Source organism: Anolis sagrei, chromosome 3, assembly GCF_037176765.1.
Source record: "Anolis sagrei isolate rAnoSag1 chromosome 3, rAnoSag1.mat, whole genome shotgun sequence".
NCBI classification, from domain to species: domain Eukaryota; kingdom Metazoa; phylum Chordata; class Lepidosauria; order Squamata; family Dactyloidae; genus Anolis; species Anolis sagrei.
This window is the reverse complement of record NC_090023.1, coordinates 35,645,067-35,666,255: the sequence shown is the minus strand read 5'-3', so window position 1 is coordinate 35,666,255 and position 21,189 is coordinate 35,645,067. Positions and strand designations below refer to the sequence as shown.

The 21,189-nt window shown below is 40.5% G+C and overlaps 1 protein-coding gene across 2 annotated transcripts in view; it reads left to right on the top strand.

The window, feature by feature from the left end:
- Window positions 1-21,189, top strand: part of SMAD9 (SMAD family member 9) — a 59,089-nt gene that overhangs the window by 23,210 nt on the left and 14,690 nt on the right. For both annotated transcript variants that reach the window (XM_060770809.2, XM_060770811.2), the window contains exon 2: window positions 12,203-12,813. In XM_060770809.2, coding sequence (XP_060626792.1) covers window positions 12,402-12,813 — 412 coding nt within the window. In that variant the 5' untranslated portion in view covers window positions 12,203-12,401. The remainder of the gene's footprint in view (window positions 1-12,202; window positions 12,814-21,189) is intronic.

The following is a 21,189-nucleotide window of genomic DNA, read 5'->3' as shown; positions in this document are numbered from 1 at the left end:
CTGCATTCTTTCAGCTAAAATCTCGCAAGAACTGTAGTTTGTGACTGACTTAGAGGCTACGTTACTGCACAATATTAGGCGGGGCAGTGACATAGGGAGGCATTCAAACAGATTTGGAGGAGTCAGCCTTCCTTAGTGTGATGAATCAAAGCACAGTATTTTCCAATCATAAGGTTTGTGTGTGATAGGGTCAGTATTCCCTTTTGAATACATTATGCATCCAGTCCTAAAATAAAACGAGATGCATACTGATATAAACAGATTATATCCCAATGTGATAAGGTCATGTTGATAGGGAGCACTTGAGCTCCTCTATACTACAACCCACAGAATGATTCCATGTCAGTTAAAGTGGAATAATAGCTCTATAACAGTATTGTGTGATAGGGCCCACTACAAATCGCTTTTTAAAAAATCAGCAACCTTCCCTGGCATGGTGCTGTTTAGGTATGTAGGAACAGAAGTCTGTAAAGGGATGATAAGAGTTACAGATGCATGCAGAACTTTCCAAACATTTCATATTGGTGACAAATTTCTTAGACATGCATCATTTTGTGACACAGTAATTCAGTTTTAGTAGCAAACTAGAGATTGCTTGTAAGTGATACAGACACATACATAAAGTGTGAAATGAAATGTTTGGGGACACAACATACTTCATGAAAACCTTTCTCATATATATATATGCTGTGCCCTGCCACGCGTTGCTGTGGCCTATAGTAAAACTTATCAAAGTTGAGGTAGATATCTGGACTATTATGAAAGAGAGGTACCTACCTATTCCTTCCCCCTTTTCCTCCCCCTTTCTCTCCTTTCTTCCTTCTCTACCTCTTTCTTTCTTTCCTTCTTTCACTACTTGGTTTCATCCTTCTCTCTTTCCTTCATTCCCTCCCCCTTTCTTCCTTTGCCTTTCTTCCCTCACTGTTTGCTTCTTTCTTTCACTTTTTATTTCCTTTTATTTCACCACCATCATAACAATAACAATAATGCAATTCATTGCCTCTGGGACCTGACACCTCTCCCATTCCCCCAGGGTCTCATAGGAATAATAGCATAATAATAATAGAAATAACAACCTTTACCCGCCACGTGTTGCTGTGGCCAACCTTCCCTCTTTCTCTCCTTCCTTCCTTCCTTCCTTCCCTCCCTCCCTCCCTCCCTCCCTCCCTCCCTCCCTCCCATCTTTCCTTCTCCTCTTCCTTTTCTATCTCTTTCCTTCCTTCCCCCTTTTTCTTTCTCTTCTGGTCTCTTTTCTTCCTTCTCTCTTTCCTTCTTTCCTTCCCTCCCTCTTTCTCTACATCTTCGCCCTTCCTTCACTCCCTCTTTCCTTCCTTCATTCCCTTTTTTCTTTCCTTCTCTCCTTCCTTCCTTCCCCCTTTTTCTTTCTCTTCTGGTCTCTTTTCTTCCTTCTCTCTTTCCTTCTTTCCTTCCCTCTCTCTTTCTCTACCTCTTCGCCCTTCCTTCACTCCCTCTTTCCTTCCTTCATTCCCTTTTTTCTTCTCTCCTTCCTTCCTTCCCCCTTTTTCTTTCCCCCCTCTATCTCTCATTTCTTCCTTCTCTACCTCTTTCCTTACTTCCCCCTTTTTCTTTCTCTTCTGCTGTCTCTCTTTTCTTTCCTTTCATCTTTCCTTTCCTTTCCTTTTCTTCTTCCTTCTTTCTCTAACTTTCCTTCCTTCCCCCTTTTTCTTTACCTCCCTTTCTCTTCCTTCCGTCTTTCCTTCCTTCCTGTCTTTCCTGGATTTTGACAGGGCGGGAAGGGGCGGGGTGCGGTTTGGAGGTGGCGTGAAGTAAAAGGAGGTAAGATTGGGGCAGGGGAGTGATGGAGCGTGGGGTTGTGTATGTGTGTGCAGCGGTGGGGGGGGAGTGATGGAGCGTGGGGCTGCATGTGTGTGTGCGACGGCGGGGGAGTGATGGAGCGTGGGGTTGTGTATGTGTGTGCAGCGGCGGGGGGAGTGATGGAGCGTGGGGTTGCATGTGTGTGCGGCGGCGGGGGGAGTGGGGTTGCGTGTGTGTGCGGCGGCGGGGGGAGTAATGGAGCGTGGGGTTGCGTGTGTGTGCGGCGGCGGGGGGAGTGATGGAGCGTGGGGTTGTGTGTGTGCGTGCGGCGGGGTGTGTGTGTGTGTGCGGGAAGCGGCGCGGCGGGGCTTGGAGTGGGCATGGCTTCCGCAGAGGGAACGTTGGCCGGAAGGCTGTGTGCGCACGCCAGGGAACTTGCGGCTGGGCGCCAATGCGCATGCTCAGTTGGTTTGTTGTTTTGTGAGTGTGTTGTTGTGTTGTTCTTCATTTTGAGTAGATATGTTTGTACCTTGTGGGTTGTGTTATGGGCATGGGAATTTTGGTTACGTTTCGTTGGGTTTTTTTTTTAGTTTTGTTGTTTTGCCATTTTGTGAGTGTGTTGTTGTGTTGTTTTTCATTTTGAGTAGATATGTTTGTACCTTGTGGGTTGTGTTATGGGCATGGCAATTTTGGTTAAGTTTCGTTGGGTTTTTTTGAGTTGTTGTTTTGCCGTTTTGTGAGTGTGTTGTTGTGTTGTTTTTCATTTTGAGTAGATATGTTTGTACCTTGTGGGTTGTGTTATAGGCATGGGAATTTTGGTTAAGTTTCGTTGGGGTTTTTTAGAGCTTTGCTGTCCCGTTGGACTCGCCTAACAGATTTATATATATAGATATATAGATATATAGAGGGGGGGGGGAGGCAATTTCACATAGACTCAGAGTTTTCCCTTTACATTTGCACACCACACCTACATACTGCAGCGACTCACTAACATGTCATGACACACAGTTTGGAAAGCTCTAATCTACACTGTAGAATGAATGCAGTTTTGCACCACTTTAACTTCCATAGCCCAATGCTGTGGAATCATTCTGATAGAGAGGGTTAAAGATCTTGTAAAACTACAATTCCCATGCTTCCATAGCAGTGAGGCATTGCAGTGAAAATAATACCATACTGAATTTTACAGTGTAGATGCACCCTAAATTTACAAAACTGTATGTTATCAGCTTGGTTCTCTCCATTATTCTTCCATGTGCTACTAGATCCCTTTGCATACTTTCTTTCATTGTGTTTGTGTCAAAGCTTAGTACATTTGCTCTTACCTAAAAACCCTCATGACTGTGCTAGCTGCAAAATCCTTGGAGTTCTCATTCCACAAACAAAACAAATAATGTTTCCAAGTCTCCATGCACATGCAATATCTGTTTTTCTTTTTATTTAAATCTGATCAGGCACCCTGATAAGAACAGTGCCTGTGGTTGTATTCTGTCTGAGACCCAAAGTAGGAAAGTGACAGTGAAACCCAGTGATAGGCTTCTATTATATAGGGCCTCCTTATCAAGCAAATCCTCCCTTCTTCAAATCGACATTGTTTTTTACATCTTAGAGCACAAATATTTATCAGGCAGAGGACTGGCATCATGCCCAGCCACCTTGGCATGATGATATGACATGCATTCCTTATTCTTGGGAACATAGTAATCGTCTTACTGCAGTGTTGACATCAGCAATGAAAGATCAAGCCACACCAAATCTAGGAAGAGGTACTCCTTATGAAACAGCATGCCTAGTCTGTGGAAACAACACAAGGCCTTTTTTTACCAAAAAAAAATACTGGTGCCTACAAATATTTTTGTAACAGCAATTTAAACATTTTGTAGTTAGCATGCCATCTGTGATTGCTGTGTTGTTTCTCCTAACAACATTTCCTGGTTATTTTCATATCTCCTGTGCCAGTAAACAAGAAGACTTGGCATAAATAGGATCATGCTGAGATTTTATTTTGGTTCAAGTAGTTTATAGAGTTTTGTTTTACAGCTCTAATGTCTTGGTTTCAGATTGTGAGTGGATGGATATTTGTCACATACAGACATTATTGAAGTTTCACAGTTGGCAGCATTAAGGAAGTTTTCTGAGATCTTTAGGGATGAACAGTACTAGGAAAACATAAAATAGATTTGACTCTGTTTAAGGCAGTTTGAGAGAGCCAAGTTGTGGTTTGAGCATTGGGCTCCCATTCTGAAGACCAGGGTTTTGAATCCCATTGTGTCATGTTAACCCATTTTATAACTTTGAGCAAATTATACTCTCTCAATCTTACACAAAATCACAGTCAACAACCCTCAGAACCAAACTTGTCAAGAAAATCCAATGTGTTTACCATAGGGTCGCTGTACATGGAAAATATCTTGTAGGCACAAAGCAACAGCAATAAGCCATCTCAGGGTCTCAAAGAGTTCAGATTAGAACAGTGGTTCCCAACTTGTGGTCTGTGGACCACCACTGGTCTGCAAGAATGAAAATATGGTCCACGGCCTCACCATTATTACACTGTTGCCTTGAAACCATGTGGCAACAAGAGTGACTGGTCTTGCAAAACTCTCTTAGAGTGCCGAGGCAAAGTGGATGTCAGGAAGGGAGAGGCTGACTGCCCACAAAAGATTATTACTACCACATCTGGGCAAGCAGATGGTGACTACTGGATGGCATATGTTCTGTATTTATTTATTTACAGCATTTCTGCATCAGAAAGAAGAGCTGATGTGGTCTGTCCGAAGCAATTTTCTGAATCTGCACCCCAAATAACCAAACTGAATCTAAAGCTGACCAAAAACTGATTCACAATCCTATTGGTACTAATGTTGGAGAGTGGTCCCTGGTCAAAAAAAGGTTTGAGAACCATTAGTCTAGAAAAGGCTGAAATCAATGGACCTTGCTATTTCCTAGGCAAACCTTTCCTCTTTTTCATAATTTGGTCATCTCTTCCTAATATTCTGAAACCAAAATTAAAATTAACAGTGCTTTGTTAGAAGCATAGCTCTTTCTTCAGTTTAGATTATTACTTGGCAGTGATAAGCACACACTGACACTTAATCAGAATATTGTCCTACCAAGTATGGTGTCATTTACAGCAGAGTCATGCAACTCCCTGGGGACTGTATGCACATCCATGGAATGAGGGGGGGGGGGCACACTCCCTTTGATTCTCCTTGCTTTCCTTTAATTTTAATATATTTTAACTCGTGTTGCCTCTCTGGGACCCTCTGTGAACTTGGGCAATTGCACTACCGTCCTGCCCTTTTTCATATATGGATATTAAGTAGAAGTTGCATTGATTGTGACCATCCTGAGGATGAAATTGCTGCTGGTGATTGTAAAAATTATGCTCAGAGGCTTTCCTAAAATTTGTGGGGATATTTTGAGAAAAAAAAATTGAAAAGAATGTCAACGGGGCTCTTGGGACACCCATGCTTGCTCTCAATAATATGGAGCCATATTCTCTGGTACAGAATGCTTTTTACATTCCAGGATGGACATGGCTTAGGGTTTATTCATTATACTGTTGGCACTACTTTACCTGCTCAGTGCTATAGAGTCCTGAGATCAGTAGTTTGGTGAGGTGCTAGCAGTCTATGGCAAAGAAGGCTAACGACCTTGTAAAACTTAGACTCACATGATTCCATAGCATTGAGACCTGGTAGTTAAAGTGGTGTGAAATTACATTACTCCTACAGTATAGATGCACCCATAGACTCTGGAGTTCACAATAGGTTTCTGACTCATAGGTCGGATGTCTTTGAATAGGGGTTGCATGGCTATCTGTGAAGGTTGCTTTAGTTACTTATTGCTTCATGAGTAAGAATTGCACTAGATAGCTCTTGCAGTTCCTTCCAACTCCATGATACTGTAACTCTATGTTGCAAATGACAGCATCATGTTCCTTATGAAGTACAAAGGAGTAACAAGGCAAAACTGTTTGGCATTCGAGGATCATTGACATCACTTGAATGAAAAAATAATCTCAGGAATCACATCAGTAACAAGTATATCATAAACCCTCCAAGACCTTTTGATTTCTCTCTGCAATCATTAATTTCCCACTGGTGCTATTATGCACATAGTACACATGAAGTGATCACTCTGACTCATTGTGCAGTGTATTCTGGATGATAAGGGCTCTTTTGCAAAAGGTGAAGGAAGCGAAGCATTTTGGCTTTCCTCCATTGGCTACTCTTGAGGGCTTCAGGATCCTTCCAGTCCTGTGATTTGACGTTATACATGATCCGATATTTCTATCTTTACTTCACCCACACAGAAATGAAGTTATTTATTTATTTATTTATTTATTGAAAGGGGGATTCATAGGCTAGAAAGACTAGGGATGTGTTGCATTATGCAATTTAGGAGCTATGAAACTTGGGTCTTCCAGTTGTAGATGCATCACAGTGTGTTTTAGCTGATATCTATTATTTATCAAAGTTCCACCTCTGAATTGCTCAGGATTTATCCAATATGCTTCTCCTTCTTCTCACAATGTATGGGTCTCCTGGATGATGTAGAATTTCAGCTCCCATTCCAGCATAAGATGCATCTACATTGTAATTAATGCAGTTTGACATCACTTTTACTGCCATACCTCAATGTACTGGAATCCTGGGAATTGTAGATTGATGAGGCACCAGCGCTCTTTGGTAGAGAAGACTAGAGATCTTGTAAAGCTATAGCTCCCACGATTCAATAGTATTGTGCCTTGGCAATTAGTGGTGTCAGATTGCATTAATTCTACTGTGTAGATGCACCCATAGTTGAGTAGAAGGATTGTGGGAGTGCAGCAATATATGGACAGGCACATACTTCCCTGTCCATATATAAGACAATAACTGTTGGGGAATGATGGGAAAGACTTATGAAGCTGTTTAAGTAAACTGAGAAGTGATTTCTATCTGGGATTCTTGTATTGCAATCAACTATTACCTTCCAAGACCAGGCATGCATTGATAGGTATAGCCTGATAGCAACACATTTATCATTGACTCATGTAGGCTTCAGCCTCCATATTGGGGCTGACACTAAGTATAGAACATACAACCACAATATCTGATCAATTGACCTATATCTCCTCCAAACTTCTGATTATCTTGAGGAGCTTCCAGCGCAATGATAGGCAACTTCTGAGCATTTGGGGCTATTGTTATCCTCCTTTGAGCCATTCCTCCAATCTTCCCCAAATGGTATACTGTGCTATCTAGAACAGTGCTTCCCAAAATTGAGAACAATCCAGGGCAGTGAAATCCAGCATGAAATTGCAAGGGGGGTATTGAATAAAAATAAGGTGGTGGTAGAAAAATAAATAACAACAACAACAATAATAACCTCCATCTCAAGCGTGGCTGGTGGGGACAAGAGAGAGGGTCCTTTCGGTGGTGACCCCCTGGCTTTTGAATGCCCTCCATAAAGATACAAGGTTAGCCCCCACTCCAAGCTTTCTGTAAATTGAAAACATGGCTTTTTGTACAAGCCTTTGGGCCATGATTAGTACCTTAACCATGAAACCCAAGGACCTAGTGATCAATTTATGTTAGCACTTTATAGGCTGAGATGGTACACAGTTTTTTTTATCTGCAGCCTTGCTGCTTCTGTTGGGTTTTAAATTGACATGATTCAGTATGCTGTCTTATTTAAATGTATTTTGGTTTTGTGCAAACGTATGTTATTTATGTAAATGTATGCTATTTTGTTGCAGTACTATTGTGTGCTTTTTGTGAACTGCCCCAAAATGATGATGATGATGATAAGATATAGGTATAAATACTGTATTTTCCAGCATATAAGATGACTTTTTAACTCTGGAAAATCTTATGAAAAATCGGGGGTCATCTTACATGCCGGGTATAAAATAAAATAAAAAAGAATAAAAGAAAAGAATAATCTCCAAGTCATTGTAGGTTTTTTGGGCTATATGGCCATGTTCTAGAAGCATTCTCTCCTGACGTTTTGCCTGCATCTGTAGCAAGCATCCTCAGAAGTTGTGAGGTCAACCTCTGAGGATGCTTGCCACAGATGCAGGTGAAACATCAGGAGAGAATGCTTCTAGAACATGGCCATATTACCCGTAAAACCTACAACAACCCAGTGATTCCAGCCATGAAAGCCTTCAACAATAAACTCCAAGTCCCTTAATGGTGCAGCCTGTGGAGAGAGGGAGGAGAAAGAGGGCAGAGGGAGGAAGGGCACATTGCTGTGGAGATCGGTCTGGGGTGGTGGCCCACTGGGCTGTCCCCATCACCTCTGCCGCTCTCCCTGCTCTACTTTCAAGGCCCTTCTCCGCCCCTGCTGCTCTCCTTCTTGGAAAGCCACTGGGTTCATCTAAGCCCAAGGAAGCACCTCAGGACTATGACTCCCAGCAGACCCAACTCCCAGAATGCCTCAGCAGGTACATCCAAGGCATGCTGCTGCCCAGGTCTGCTGGAAGACGTAGTCTGGAGGTGCTTCCTTGGACTTAGGCGAGCCCGGTAGCCTTCCGAGGAGGGGGGGGGGCAGAGAAGGGCCTTGAAAGTAGAGCAAGGAGAGCAGCAAGACAACTCAGCAAGCCACCATCCCCTGCTGGTCTCCGTGACAATGAGACCTGCTCCTCCCCCCCCCCCCCCCGTGCCCTTCTGCCCTCTCCTCCCTCCCTCCCTTGCCCTGCATTGACAAGGTTTGCACTTGGGATTTCTTGTGACTAGATGGGCATAGTGTTGGAAGAGGGGGTATACAGCGAGTTCATCCCTAACTGTATTTTATCTTGAAAGGTTGGGGGTCACCTTATATGCCCAGTTGTCTTGTATGCCAGAAAATACTGTACATAAAATAATGCAAATTTGTCACTGCATCTTTCTGTTTGTTCATTAAACAAAAGTGGATTTCCAGGGGAAGGTGGGGGGAGGGAGGGCAGAGTAAATTTTTTTTCTGAAAAGGGAGCAGTAGGCCAAATACAAATTTCGTAGGTTTCTTTATGGCTTAATTGTTAATTTTATTTCCCCCATGAACCAGCATGGTTCCTTTTGTTTTTGAGTATGATAAATTGGTCCTCTTACCGGCATTTTAGTATCAGAAATTATCTGACAGTGTCATGTTGGGAGCAATGCAGCTTGATATTTGTTCTGACACTTATGACTATGCCTTTTTAAAAGTTAATGTTTACTTTGGAAAACTAATTAATATGCCTATTCTTAAGTCTCATCTTTTATTGACTGATTTATTGCACAAATGCCTGCATCCTCAGCTGGCCCTCTCGCACTATAAATAACAGTGTTACAAAGTCATGCTGATGTCACAGCTAACTTGTTTAATCTATCTGAAAGAGATAATTGTATTTGTTTAAAACCGTGTTGAATAATTGCAAGCAGGGGGAAAAAGGCCCCAGGATAGAACTACGAAATGGAAATGCTAATTTTTGAAATCTGGTGACTGAAGTTACATAAGCTTATCAGGAAACCTGGGGTTAAGCATGATAATCATTGTATAGTTTCCACGTCCACAGATAAGAAGAATAACAGAACTTACCCAGCCTTGTTCATTCCTGTGTTCCTACCAGCATATTCTCTCTCTCTCTCTCTCTCTCTCTCTCTTTTCTAATTAGCTTCCTGTTTAAAAGCCATTTGGTCAGTAGCACGGAAATACATCTTCCCCCAGCCTCTTTACTTAAGAGTTTTTGGGTGACCTAGACTCAAATAACCCCTGGTTCACTCATTCTCTAGGACTTAGAAGCTTTGAGGTCCATTAAGTATTTTTTTGAAGTATTGCCTCCTTGGTATGATTATGACTTCTATTTGCATATAAATCATAGAGTTGGAAGAGGCCCCAAGGGCCATCCAGTCCAAACTCCTGACATGCTGGAAAACAGTCAAAATGCTCCAGACAGATGGTCATCCAGCCTCTGTTTAAAATCTTCCAGAGAAGGCAAATCCAGCACACTCCCAGGCAATCTATCCTACTGCTGAACAGCTCTCTTACCTTTAGGAACTTTTTCATAATGTTTAGATGTAATAGCTTTTCCTGTGGCTTGAATCCCATTGCTCTGTGTCTCACTCGCTGGAAAAGAAAACAAGCTTCCCCCCATCCTCAATATAATATCATACCATGTTCCCTCTCAACCTTCTGTTCTCCAAGGTAAACATATTCAGCTCCCTCAGCAGTTCCTCATAGGGCTTAGTTTCCAAACCTTTGCTCATTTCGATTGCCCTTCTCTCTCTGACATGTTCCAATTTGTCCATATCCTTCTTGAATTATGGTTCCCAGAACTGGACACAATATTCCAGGTGGGGAATAGAGTGAGTGAGCATATCCTTAACCTGGGTTTGATGTGTGACTGGTCATGCACAAGAAAGACTATATTGTCAAAGGCATTTATGGCCGGAATCACTGGGTTGTTGTAAGTTTTTCGGGCTGTATGGCCATGTTTCAGAAGCATTCTCTCTTGACATTTCACCTGCATCTATGGCAGGCTTCCTCAGAGATTGTGAGGTCTATTAGAAACAAGGAAAATGAGGCAGTAAGAAGCTACACCTTGAAATTGCTAGTCCATTAAATGCTGATCAAGGTGGCCAATTGCAACATTCACACCTACCTCCAACAAACAAGAGTTCTTTCTCCCACCCTGGACATTACACAGATAAATAACCCCATCTTCCTAGTTTCCACCAGACCTCACAACCTCTGAGGATGCCATAGATGCAGGCAAAACATCTGGAGAGAATGCTTCTGGAACATGGCCATACAGCCCAAAAAACGTACAACACAAGAAAGATTACTCTCTTTGTTTAATTGCTGGAACTCCCTTTCTATCACTGTTGGTGTGTAACCCCCTAGTTTACATTTTTTTTGGTAAATAAAATATTTTAATTTTCATAGACAAGATTTTAATGACCTTTTAAAAATGCCTGCTGTCAAAAGTTTCTAATTTTAAATAATTATGCTACAAATTAATCCTCACTTGAAACTACTTTGTGGGATGTTGATACTTTTTTCAAACTGACTATGTGTATATATGCTTTCAGGTCACCTATTGACTTATGGTGACCCATAAATCTGATAGGGCTTACTTAGACAAGGAATACTCAAGGTGTTTTAGCCAGTTCCTACAATAGACTCGGTTTAGTCATATTGGCATCTAGGGAGAGTTCAGAGTATGTAGAATACCTCCAAACCAAGTAACTGCCAACAAGGAGGAAATCGCAGAGAACGGTGTCACATCTTCGGTGGAGAATTGCCTGGTCAATGCAAAAAGTCAAAGACTACACTTGATAGAGCATTGATACATTTTTGGAAGCACAATGCACAGAATGATTCAGCATCACACATCCCACACCACCCAAGGTTGTGTAACTCCATGTGAAATACAGTAGACATTCAAGCCCTATCTACACTGTCATAGAAAATCCAGATTGTCTGCTTTGAACTGGATTATATGGCAGTGTAGACTCATACAATCCAGTTCAAAGCAGGTCTGTAGCATCCAGTATGCATTTATGGTCTCTCGTTCAAGCTATAATTGAGGCTGACACTGCTTGGCTTCCAAGATCAGACAGGATCTGGTGCCTTTTATGTATTTAGGCCTGTTTCACCAAAATTCTTTGGGGGAGAATTTTCTAGGACTGGGCTCACCCTTAGCAATATATCCCATATTTACCCCAGTTCCTACATGTGGCAAAGGCTGAGTTGTTATCCTTTCCACATCTAGCATCCTCCAGTTTAGAAAACTCTGTGAATTTGTCTTCTTTACTGTGTGGTGTTAGAGAAAGATCAGGAATGGTCTTATGCATATCTTGTTCTTAAGATCTTCTTGGGACCTTGTGAGAAATTAGTAATTATAACTAATTTGTAACTGATCCAGTAGTTTGAGTGTTGGACTAGGCCTAGGATCATGATTTAGATCCCTCTTGGTCTTGGAAACTCACTATTAAGAAATTCATATCCTCTCAATCTCCTCTGAATAGATTTTCTGGAAAAACCATGATAGGTATTCCTTTGGAGCTCTGTAAGTTGGAAGCAAATGGAAAGCACACAACAGAAGAGCAGGCCTAGTTGTAGTAATATTTAGGCAATAATCTGAAGGCAGATACCCTCAGGGTACCAGTTCTCATCTGATTTTGGAAGCTAAAAAGTGTCTCACTTAGTTAGTACCTGGATGGGAATTGCCAATGACTCCAAGGTGCTGTAGGCTACATTTCAGAAGAAGGAACTGGTAAAACCTCCTGTGAGTATTTCTTGCCAGAGAGAACCCTATGAAATCCACAGAGTCACCATAAATCAACAGACACATTACACATGCACCAGTATGAAGACACAACTATAAAAAAAGATTTAAGTGAACAAAAAGATAATATGGGGGAGCAAAAAAGGTTTTCCCTAAGTCTTACTCAATATTCTTCTTTTATTACAGAATCTGTCAACATTTGAAGACACTTGAGGCAAAGTATACTTCCAGCACTAACCAAGATATGTTTGAAAGAGCCTGATTTTGAAGACTCTCTCCATACTAAGATTCACACTCTGATTTTTTTAAAAAAGAAGAACAGAGAAACAGAGGGGGAGGGAAAATCTGGAACTCCGTCTGCAATAATAACATAATCTTGATTCATATGCACCCCAGCACCCCTATCAGTTCTTTGTTCTCCTTCACCAGCCCAGCTGTGAAACGACTGCTGGGCTGGAAGCAAGGAGATGAAGAGGAAAAGTGGGCAGAGAAAGCTGTTGACTCCTTGGTGAAGAAGCTGAAGAAAAAAAAGGGTGCCATGGAGGAACTGGAGAGGGCACTCAGCTGTCCTGGGCAGCCCAGTAAGTGTGTGACAATCCCACGCTCTTTGGATGGAAGATTGCAAGTGTCTCATCGCAAAGGCCTGCCGCATGTCATTTACTGTCGAGTGTGGCGTTGGCCTGACCTGCAATCACACCATGAATTAAAACCACTGGAATGTTGTGAGTTTCCATTTGGCTCAAAACAGAAAGAAGTGTGCATTAATCCTTATCATTATCGTCGTGTGGAAACTCCAGGTATGTAAATCATTTTGCACAAACTTGGGTGAAGGATAGATGTGGATAATTGTTCTACTTGTAAAATCACAACAAGAAAAGTAAGACCTGAACTTCAGTTGGCCCAAAGAACTGTGGCCAGGTTGCTAACTGGGGCAACAGGGAGTGGACAACCTTCTTGTTGCAGCAGTTCTAGCAGGCAGGTTGTTTCCGAGCACAATTCAAAGTGCTGGTTATGACCTTTAGTGCCCTAGGCAGTTCAAGTCCAGGCTGTTTGGCCAACTGCATCCCCGTATATGAACCTGCCTGGTCCCTGAGATCTTCAGGAGAAGTCCATCTCAAGCTCTATTGGTGGGAATGAGAGAGCAGGCCTACCTTTTCTGTGGCTGCCCATTGACTTTTGAACTGCCTGCTCAGGGAAGCCAGAATAGCTCCCTCCCTAATGTCCTTCCGTTAGCTGGCTTTTAAAAAAGGTTTTAAAGATCAAGTCATGGGATGTTGTGATTTTTAGCTTTTCATATGTTTTTTTATGGATTTTAACTGAATTTTTAAATAACCATTGGTATTTAATTCTGTTTTAATGTTTGTATGTTTGTAGATTTTAAATTGTATTGAAGTAATTTTAATGTAAGCTGCTTTAAGTTCTCTTGTAGAGGGAAAAAGTGGGATATAAATAAACATAATAACAACAATAACTGCTAGGCCATTAAATGCTTATCAAGGTGGTCAGTTGAAACATTCACACCCACCTCAAACAGACAAAAGTTCTTTCTCCCATCCTGGATATTCACAGATACATAAACCCTCTGGGGATGCCTGTCACAGATGCAGGCAAAACGTCAGGAGAGAATGCTCCTGGAACATGGCCGTACAGCCTGAAAACCTTACAACACAACAAAAATACTTTTTTCTGAATCCTAGAGGAGATGTTAACAGAAGGTACTTAAAAAAGAAAAGAAAAGAGGCCAGTTCTTTAATGCAGTGTGATTTTGACAGGAATAACAAATTTACAATAATGATGGATACCAGGTTAAAAATAAAACTGGCACAGGGCTCTTGTCCTTTTCATGGCTGTGTAGAAAATGGAATGTTGCTTATCACAAAAACTTTACTTGCTGAAATTCCCTCTGTGCAACTATTCAATGGTCAGCTTCCATCACATGTTTCCATCACTTTCCCCAGGCATCACATCAAACAACTTTGTAATTTTTGAATGTACATCTTGCATTGAATTAAGTTTAGACTATGTTTCTTTGAGTATACTAACTTGCTTTATAGCATTCTTGGAGTGGTATAGAGAATGTGTTACAAGTTGCATTAGAAACTCAAAGATAACATGACTTCTGCTTTCATCTTGTATCCTTCTTGTTTACAATGCATGGTGTCTTTGTAATATTGTATTTGAGTTGACAACAGGTTGGTCATTTGCTTGATCTGGTGCTCTGATTAGGAAGAAAATGATCCTGGTATGCAGGTGAAGCATTGGGATCACCCCTTCCTGCATATAGTCAGTGATTCCAAAACTCCGTATCAGGAGTCCCCAAACAATGACCCAAGGGTCAGATGCAGCCTTCCAAGTTCATTTACCCAGTTTGTGCCTTAAACTTTAGACTAAGTCTGGAATGACTTGAAAGCATACAACTGGCTAATTAACTTGACTATCTCATCAGCCAAAATCAGGCTCACACTTTCCACTGAAATACTGGTAAGTTTATGTTGGTTAAAATTGTTATTCATTTTAAATATTGCATTGGTCTTTAATTATTTTGCACTACAAATAAGATGTGTGCAGTGTGCATAGGAATTAATTCATTTTTTCCAACTATAGCCCACCCCACCCCCACCCCCAATAGTCTTAGGGACCATGAATCAGCCCTAACCTTTAGAAGTTTAAGGACCTCTACTCTAGATCTTCAAGTGTTTTGGACTTCAAATCCCTGAAACGTCAGGAATTTTAGCCAATCAGGATTCTGTAACTTGAAGTAGAAAATAGCTGGAAGACTAAAGTTTGTGAAACACTAGTGTAGATCATACCTGATGATGTTTGGAAGCCATAGTAATGCCATTGGGATCCTGTGGGATTTCTTAGCTCTTGTTTCTAAGCATGACAGATGTTTTTACCCAGACTAGTCCCCAAACTCCCACCTCTAGGAATCCTCCCACTCACCTTTCCTCCAATCATACCCTTGATGGATTGGATTGCTAGGCCTCAGTTGTGGGCTTGTTTTCGCATGGATGTGTCTCTTCTTTAGTTTTTGTGTGTGTGGCCTGATTTCACTTCAGACTTCACAGCTTCCGAGCAGCAAGTTTAAGACAACAGCAGTTTTTAATTAACATGGAAGCAGTAAAACTGTATTACATTAAGTTTAGTATGTGTGTTTTATTTGTGTTTATTTGCTTTTAATTACTCTATTTCAATATTATCAGGTTAATAGAGTATGTGTGGTAAGGTATAGTATGGGGTATAGCATTAGACCTATTTTCAATAGTAACTCTCAAACAGAAACAACTTTAACTTGGCATCTACCAATCTCCATGGCTACTTGTTAACTGAGAGTCTACTATAGAAAATGTTGACTTGGATAATAATAGAATGGTTTGTCTGTTGTTTTTTCAAAGATTTTCCTGTTGATACAACTGGTTGTTCTCCTAATGGCTCTGGCCAATTTGTGAAATCAAGAGATGGGTGGAGAATAGTTCTGGTTCTATATTCTTCTTCCTCCAAGTTAAAGCATCTTACTTTATGGTGGATCTGGGGAGTGGGTGGGTAATGATTTACAGTAACTAGAGTGACAGGAGGAACACCAATGAGTCCAACTGGACATGGATTAAAATTCATTATAGAGTCTACTCTGTAGCAGTGGCAACATTAAATCTTTATTTTAAATGAATAGTTTAAGATAAATTAGCCTTATCACAGTGAAGTTTTGACTATTGTGATTTTTCCCCTTTTGTTTGTTATTCCTATCACTGCTCAGATTGTTTTTATATTGGTTCATTTTGAGAACCAAGATGACATCCAGCTGTCAGGGTCACTGACCAAAAAATACAATAGAATAGAATATGGATAAATACCCAGCTTATCCAATTTGGGGCAACCTGGACAAAATGTTAAAGAGATCAGTAAATAAGCCTTCCATCTTTTTGACAGCTTTAAGTATGATCTAACCATTCAGTCCTGCTCTGTGCTTCTGATATAAATCACAAATAACCCAAACTGGCATTTGTTTTCATAAGTTAGTTGAAGTGTTATGATAGAAAACAATTTTGTGATTGTTTTGCTATGAATAATAGTTATGACTCAACTCATGGTAAGAGGTAAACAGGTTCAGAAGTGACGTGGAAAATCTGGATTCATTTTCGAGTTCTCCCCATAATGAAAAAAATACACTTTGCCACAAGTGCAACTTCATCCAGATGAACTCAACTGACATTCTTACTTTTCTGGTTTGATCAGCTGACACTTTATCCTGTCTTTTGGCTGCCATCCTAAGTTAGGGCTTTGCAAGTCAAATATGTATTGTGTTGGGGAAAACAATGACAGCACTTGGCTAGAACATTTACTGGTATTTGTTTTTGTCAGTTATAGTGATCCTTGTTGACTGTATAGTAGCTGAATAACTTTTTCATTCACATTCTTTTTAAAAACCATTGCGAATTTGTGTCTTTTAGTGTTCCTAGTACTTGTTCTTGTCCAAGGTGCTGAAACTTCGAAGGCTTATGTTTACTCATTTGCTGGCCTTAAAATTCCTTGTCCATTTATGACAATTCCATGAATTTCATAGTGTTTTTTAGACAAGGAATTCTCAGAAGAGAGTTTGTCAGTTCCTTTTCCATGAAATTTAGCTCATTGCATTTGGTATTCTTTGATGGACTCCTTTCCAAATACAAATCAGGCTGCCCCACTGAGCTTCCAAGATAAGAGAGGATCTGGTGTATTTAGGGTATTTAGTCTAGTTGACAGTCAATATACAATCTGAAGATTTTTCTGTATATGGAAGAAATATGGTCTGTATGTGTATATGGCCATCAAATCAGATACAACATAATAATTAACACCTACATATACAGAAATATACCTTTTCCTGCTATACACAGAACAGGAATCATGATCATCTTCAGCCTAGATAAAGCTATTATTGTGGACACTGTATTCTACCATCATTTGCCCAGTTGATCTCAGCCATTTCTCCTAAGTTATGCCAGTAAAAAGTCTCCAGAGAGAATTTTATAAGGGTGCAGTAGAAATCTAAAAAAATAAACAAAAACAAAACAATACAATTTTACTGCACCATTCTTTTTTAAATGATTGACAAAACCTGTTAATGATTTAGATATGAGAAAGTCTTGAGGGCCTATAATTTGAGCATGCTTTGTCCTCTTCATCCTTAATTGGTAAGGACCCTCAAGCAAGTAAATAGCAAGAGACAGGAGAAGAAACAATCAGTTATGAAAAGATAATGTGAGATTTTGTGTGTGTACAAATCCCCATAGGAGATCCATGATATTACAAGGCTTAAGGGAATTTAGATATTAAAATGCAACATAATTAAACATACAAAAGATCAACATTAAAATGTAATGAAAAAATCAACAATATTTAAAGACAGTAGAAAAAATGCAGTTAAGAAGTGGTTTAAAAACAGTATAGCTAAAACAGCGCCTTCATGGGAGTGCTTTCTGTAAACACCTTCAATTTCCAGAGGTTTGTTGGAATGAAAAAGGCTTTGTCTGGCTTTTCTACCTTCCCTATGAAAAGAGTTCTGGAGCTTAGGAGCAGCCACCAAAAATACCCTATTCTTACAAGTATCACCATTAACTTTCCCTGTGAAGATTTCTATTAACTGCCTATGACTTCAACTTAACGATAAGCTTATGAATGAGATACCTTCATGTCACCCTGTCTTCATCAGTCCTACTCAGAGGTTGAAGACTTAGGCCTATGGGTTTCTTGATTGAGTTTATCCATCTGGAATGTGGTCTTCCTCTTTTCTTCCTTCCTTCTACTTTGCCGCGCATTATTATCTTTTCTAGTCAGTCATGTCTTATAATGTGTCCAAAGTATATCAGTCTCAATTTAGTCATCTTGGCATCTAGGGAGAGTTTAAGAGTGACTTGCTCTAGGGCACATTTATTTGGGTTTTTTTTTAAAGCATTCTACAGTATTTGTAGAACTCTTCTCCAGAACAACATTACACATGAGTTGATTTTCTTCTTAACATACATTTTTACAATCTGGTCTTACAATTATACACAGAGATGGGAAATATGATGACATGACATGTCTAGTTTCCTCATAGCTACCCTTCCGAGTCTGGAAAGTCTTGAAATATTTCTGTGTTTTGATTGTTGGCTTTCGAGTTACATAAACCATCTGTAGTTATTTTTTTTTCATTGGGACATAAACTTGGATTTTATTTATACTGATGGATTTTCTCTGAAGTCTTATTAATTTGATTCAGTCAGATTTTGAATTGTATCTCGACCTTGCTACATCTTTCCTCACTAAATGCCACTCCATTTATTCTTAATCATTTCCTGAGTATGACATTTTAATTATCTAACTCAAAATCTCTCATTCCTGTTTATTTTAGCTCAGACACATCAAGTATTGCAATGCTTATGTGGTCTATTTCTTGCATTACTATGTACTGTTTAGCTTTCCTTGATACATGTTTCTCCCATTCCATGTTACTAAAATGTAGTATATATCATGCAACTTTGGATGTTCCTTTCACCTCTCAGTACCTCAGCAGCTGAGCATCTTTTTGGCTTGAATCTGGATTCATCTCAAGCCACAGTGTTACTCATATCTGTCCTCTGACGTATCTCAGTAGGTCATTGAGTATTTTCTGGGAGTTTCATAATCTGGCACTACCCAGTTTCATTTTGCATTAGCTTGTTGTAGAGACTTCAGGGTAAAAAATATTAAAAAGGGATTTACTGTGCCTCTTTCTGGGCAGTATTAGAAAGCATGTCCAGCATAGGCTGGTTACCTGTTGCCTGATCAACCTTTTGAGGGATTATGATCACCTCGGTGTTGACTGGATTTCTCGGAAGATGCTGAACCAGCCACATTGTCCGGATGCCCGACCACTGTCTCCCAAAGCAGTTGCTCTACACTGAACTCAAGAATAGAAAATGGAATGTTGGTGGGCAGGAAAAAAGATTTAAAGATGGGCTCAAGGCCAACTTTAAAAACTGGCTAAAAACTCTGGCATAGACACTGAGAACAGAGAAGCCCTGGCCCTTGAACGCTCCAGCTGTAGGTCAGCTGTGACCAGCAGTGCTGTAGAATTTGAAGAGGCAAGAATGGAGGGAGAAAGAGAGAAATTTGCCAAGAGGAAGGCACATCAAGCCAACCCTGACCGAGACCACCTTCCACCTGGAAAGCACTGCGAGAGAAGATGCAGATCAAGAATAGGGCTCCACAGTCACCTACAGACCCACCAGCACATTGATCTTGGAAGACTATCCTACTCGGACAATGAGAGATTGCTTAAGTAAGCAAGTAAGTAAGTTGACTGGATTAATCTTCAGTTGGTTCACTTTCAAACAATCTGATCCAGGCATTGCTTTAGAATTGAAACAGGTTGCTTGTACTTTAGTAAAAGAAGTAGCCTAAACCACCAGACCAATTTTCCCAATTGTTCAATGTAGATGCTTAAATAGTATGAGAGACAAAAGTCCGGATGGCCAGATCATGAATGAAGGTTTCAAACAGGAATCCCCCAGTGTCAAGGATGCCTCACCAGTGGCTTGGCAGCATAAGCAGTCAGATGCAGAAGAAAATTCTTTTAATCTTTACAGCAGCAGGAAAAGCCAAGGCCAGACTGAATTCCAAACTCAGGCAGCTCACCAGTGTTTCCAGGTCATACATGAATGGCAATCCAAACACAGCCTCAGGCAAAACACATTGTCCAAGTATTCAGTCCAAGGTCAAAACACAGCTCACCAAACATCACAGAGCATAATGCAGTTCCGAAACTCCAATCACTAACTGAAGATATTCACACAGTTATGGCTTCCAACATTTTTTTCTGTTCTCAGTGTCCTTATTTTATGCAACCTTTCTAAGCACTCTACAGCTGGTCTTCCCTCTGCTGAGCCAATCTCTTTTACTGATGCAGCTAGATCAAATCTACTCTCATCTACAGCCAGGCAGAGCGCATCAAATCCTATCCTCTCTCCTGGAGGTCTTCATCCTGCAATGCCTCAATTGCCCCATAGAGCCCTGATCCTGCACAGTAGTATCATTCTCCAACAGGCCCAACTGTTCCTCTTCCATAGGTTCTTCTTCAGCTACTGGGAGGCAAATCCCCCACCTCCTCCTCTTGGCTCACAGTCCTGATACCCAGCCCAACTTACTGGACAGGAAGGAATAGAACTGCTGCAAAATAGTGCCTCCTAGTGTCATCCCAACAAGATATCTCAGAAGGATACTTTGGGAGATTGCATTGAGACAGGAAGGAATTGGCAGAAATGGTTGTCATCCAATCCAAGAGTAGGTCACACGCAACCTGCCCAGACATAGATCATTCAACAAGGCTGTCAAAGCTGTTTCTGCTTTATAATTTGGCCTGAAACCAGACTGAAATAGATTAAGATAATCTGTTTCATCCAGAAACTCTTGAAACTGGTAGTTTACCATGCAATCAAGAACTTTTCCCAGACACAGAGTTTTGGATATTGGGCAATAGTTGTTCAGTATAAAGAGATTAAGATACTTGTTAAAACATATGTCTTTTTTTTCAAGCATCCAGGCAACAAACACACATTTGATCTGTCTTTTACCTCTCTTTCCCTGTATTATCTTCTGTTTTATTTTTCTAGTAGTCATCGTAAAATGTTACTTTTAATATTTGTCATTTGTTAGTCTATATATTTGTAATTTAGTATTGTAACTGAGGCATTTATGTAGACAGTTAGCCATGTTGCATTTATGAGGAAGGACAATACAGTAACAAATTGGATTAACATGTTTATATCTGGCATTCCAGGAAAATGTGAGATAATGTTTTAATGATGTGCCTGATGTCCGATATCTCACAGGAAAAGTAGGATAGCCTCCTGTTCAGTAGCTGTGAGATCATAATACTGATTTACAATCTCATGTTTTGGGTTTTATAAAAAGTCCCACAGGACCATCAGAACATATCTTTTCTGCCAGATAATGCTCAACCAAAGGGTTTCTAAAGCACGACAGATTGGGACATTGTGGATGGACATCTGTAGTAGTTTCCTGGTCCAGTGAAAGAAGCAGCCGAGGCCCCTTCCAGACAGCTGAATAAAACCCCACATTATCTGCTTTGAACTAAGATATATGGCTGGGTGGACTCAGATAACCCAGTTCAAAGCCGATATTGTGGGTTTTTCTGCCTTGATATTCTGGGATAT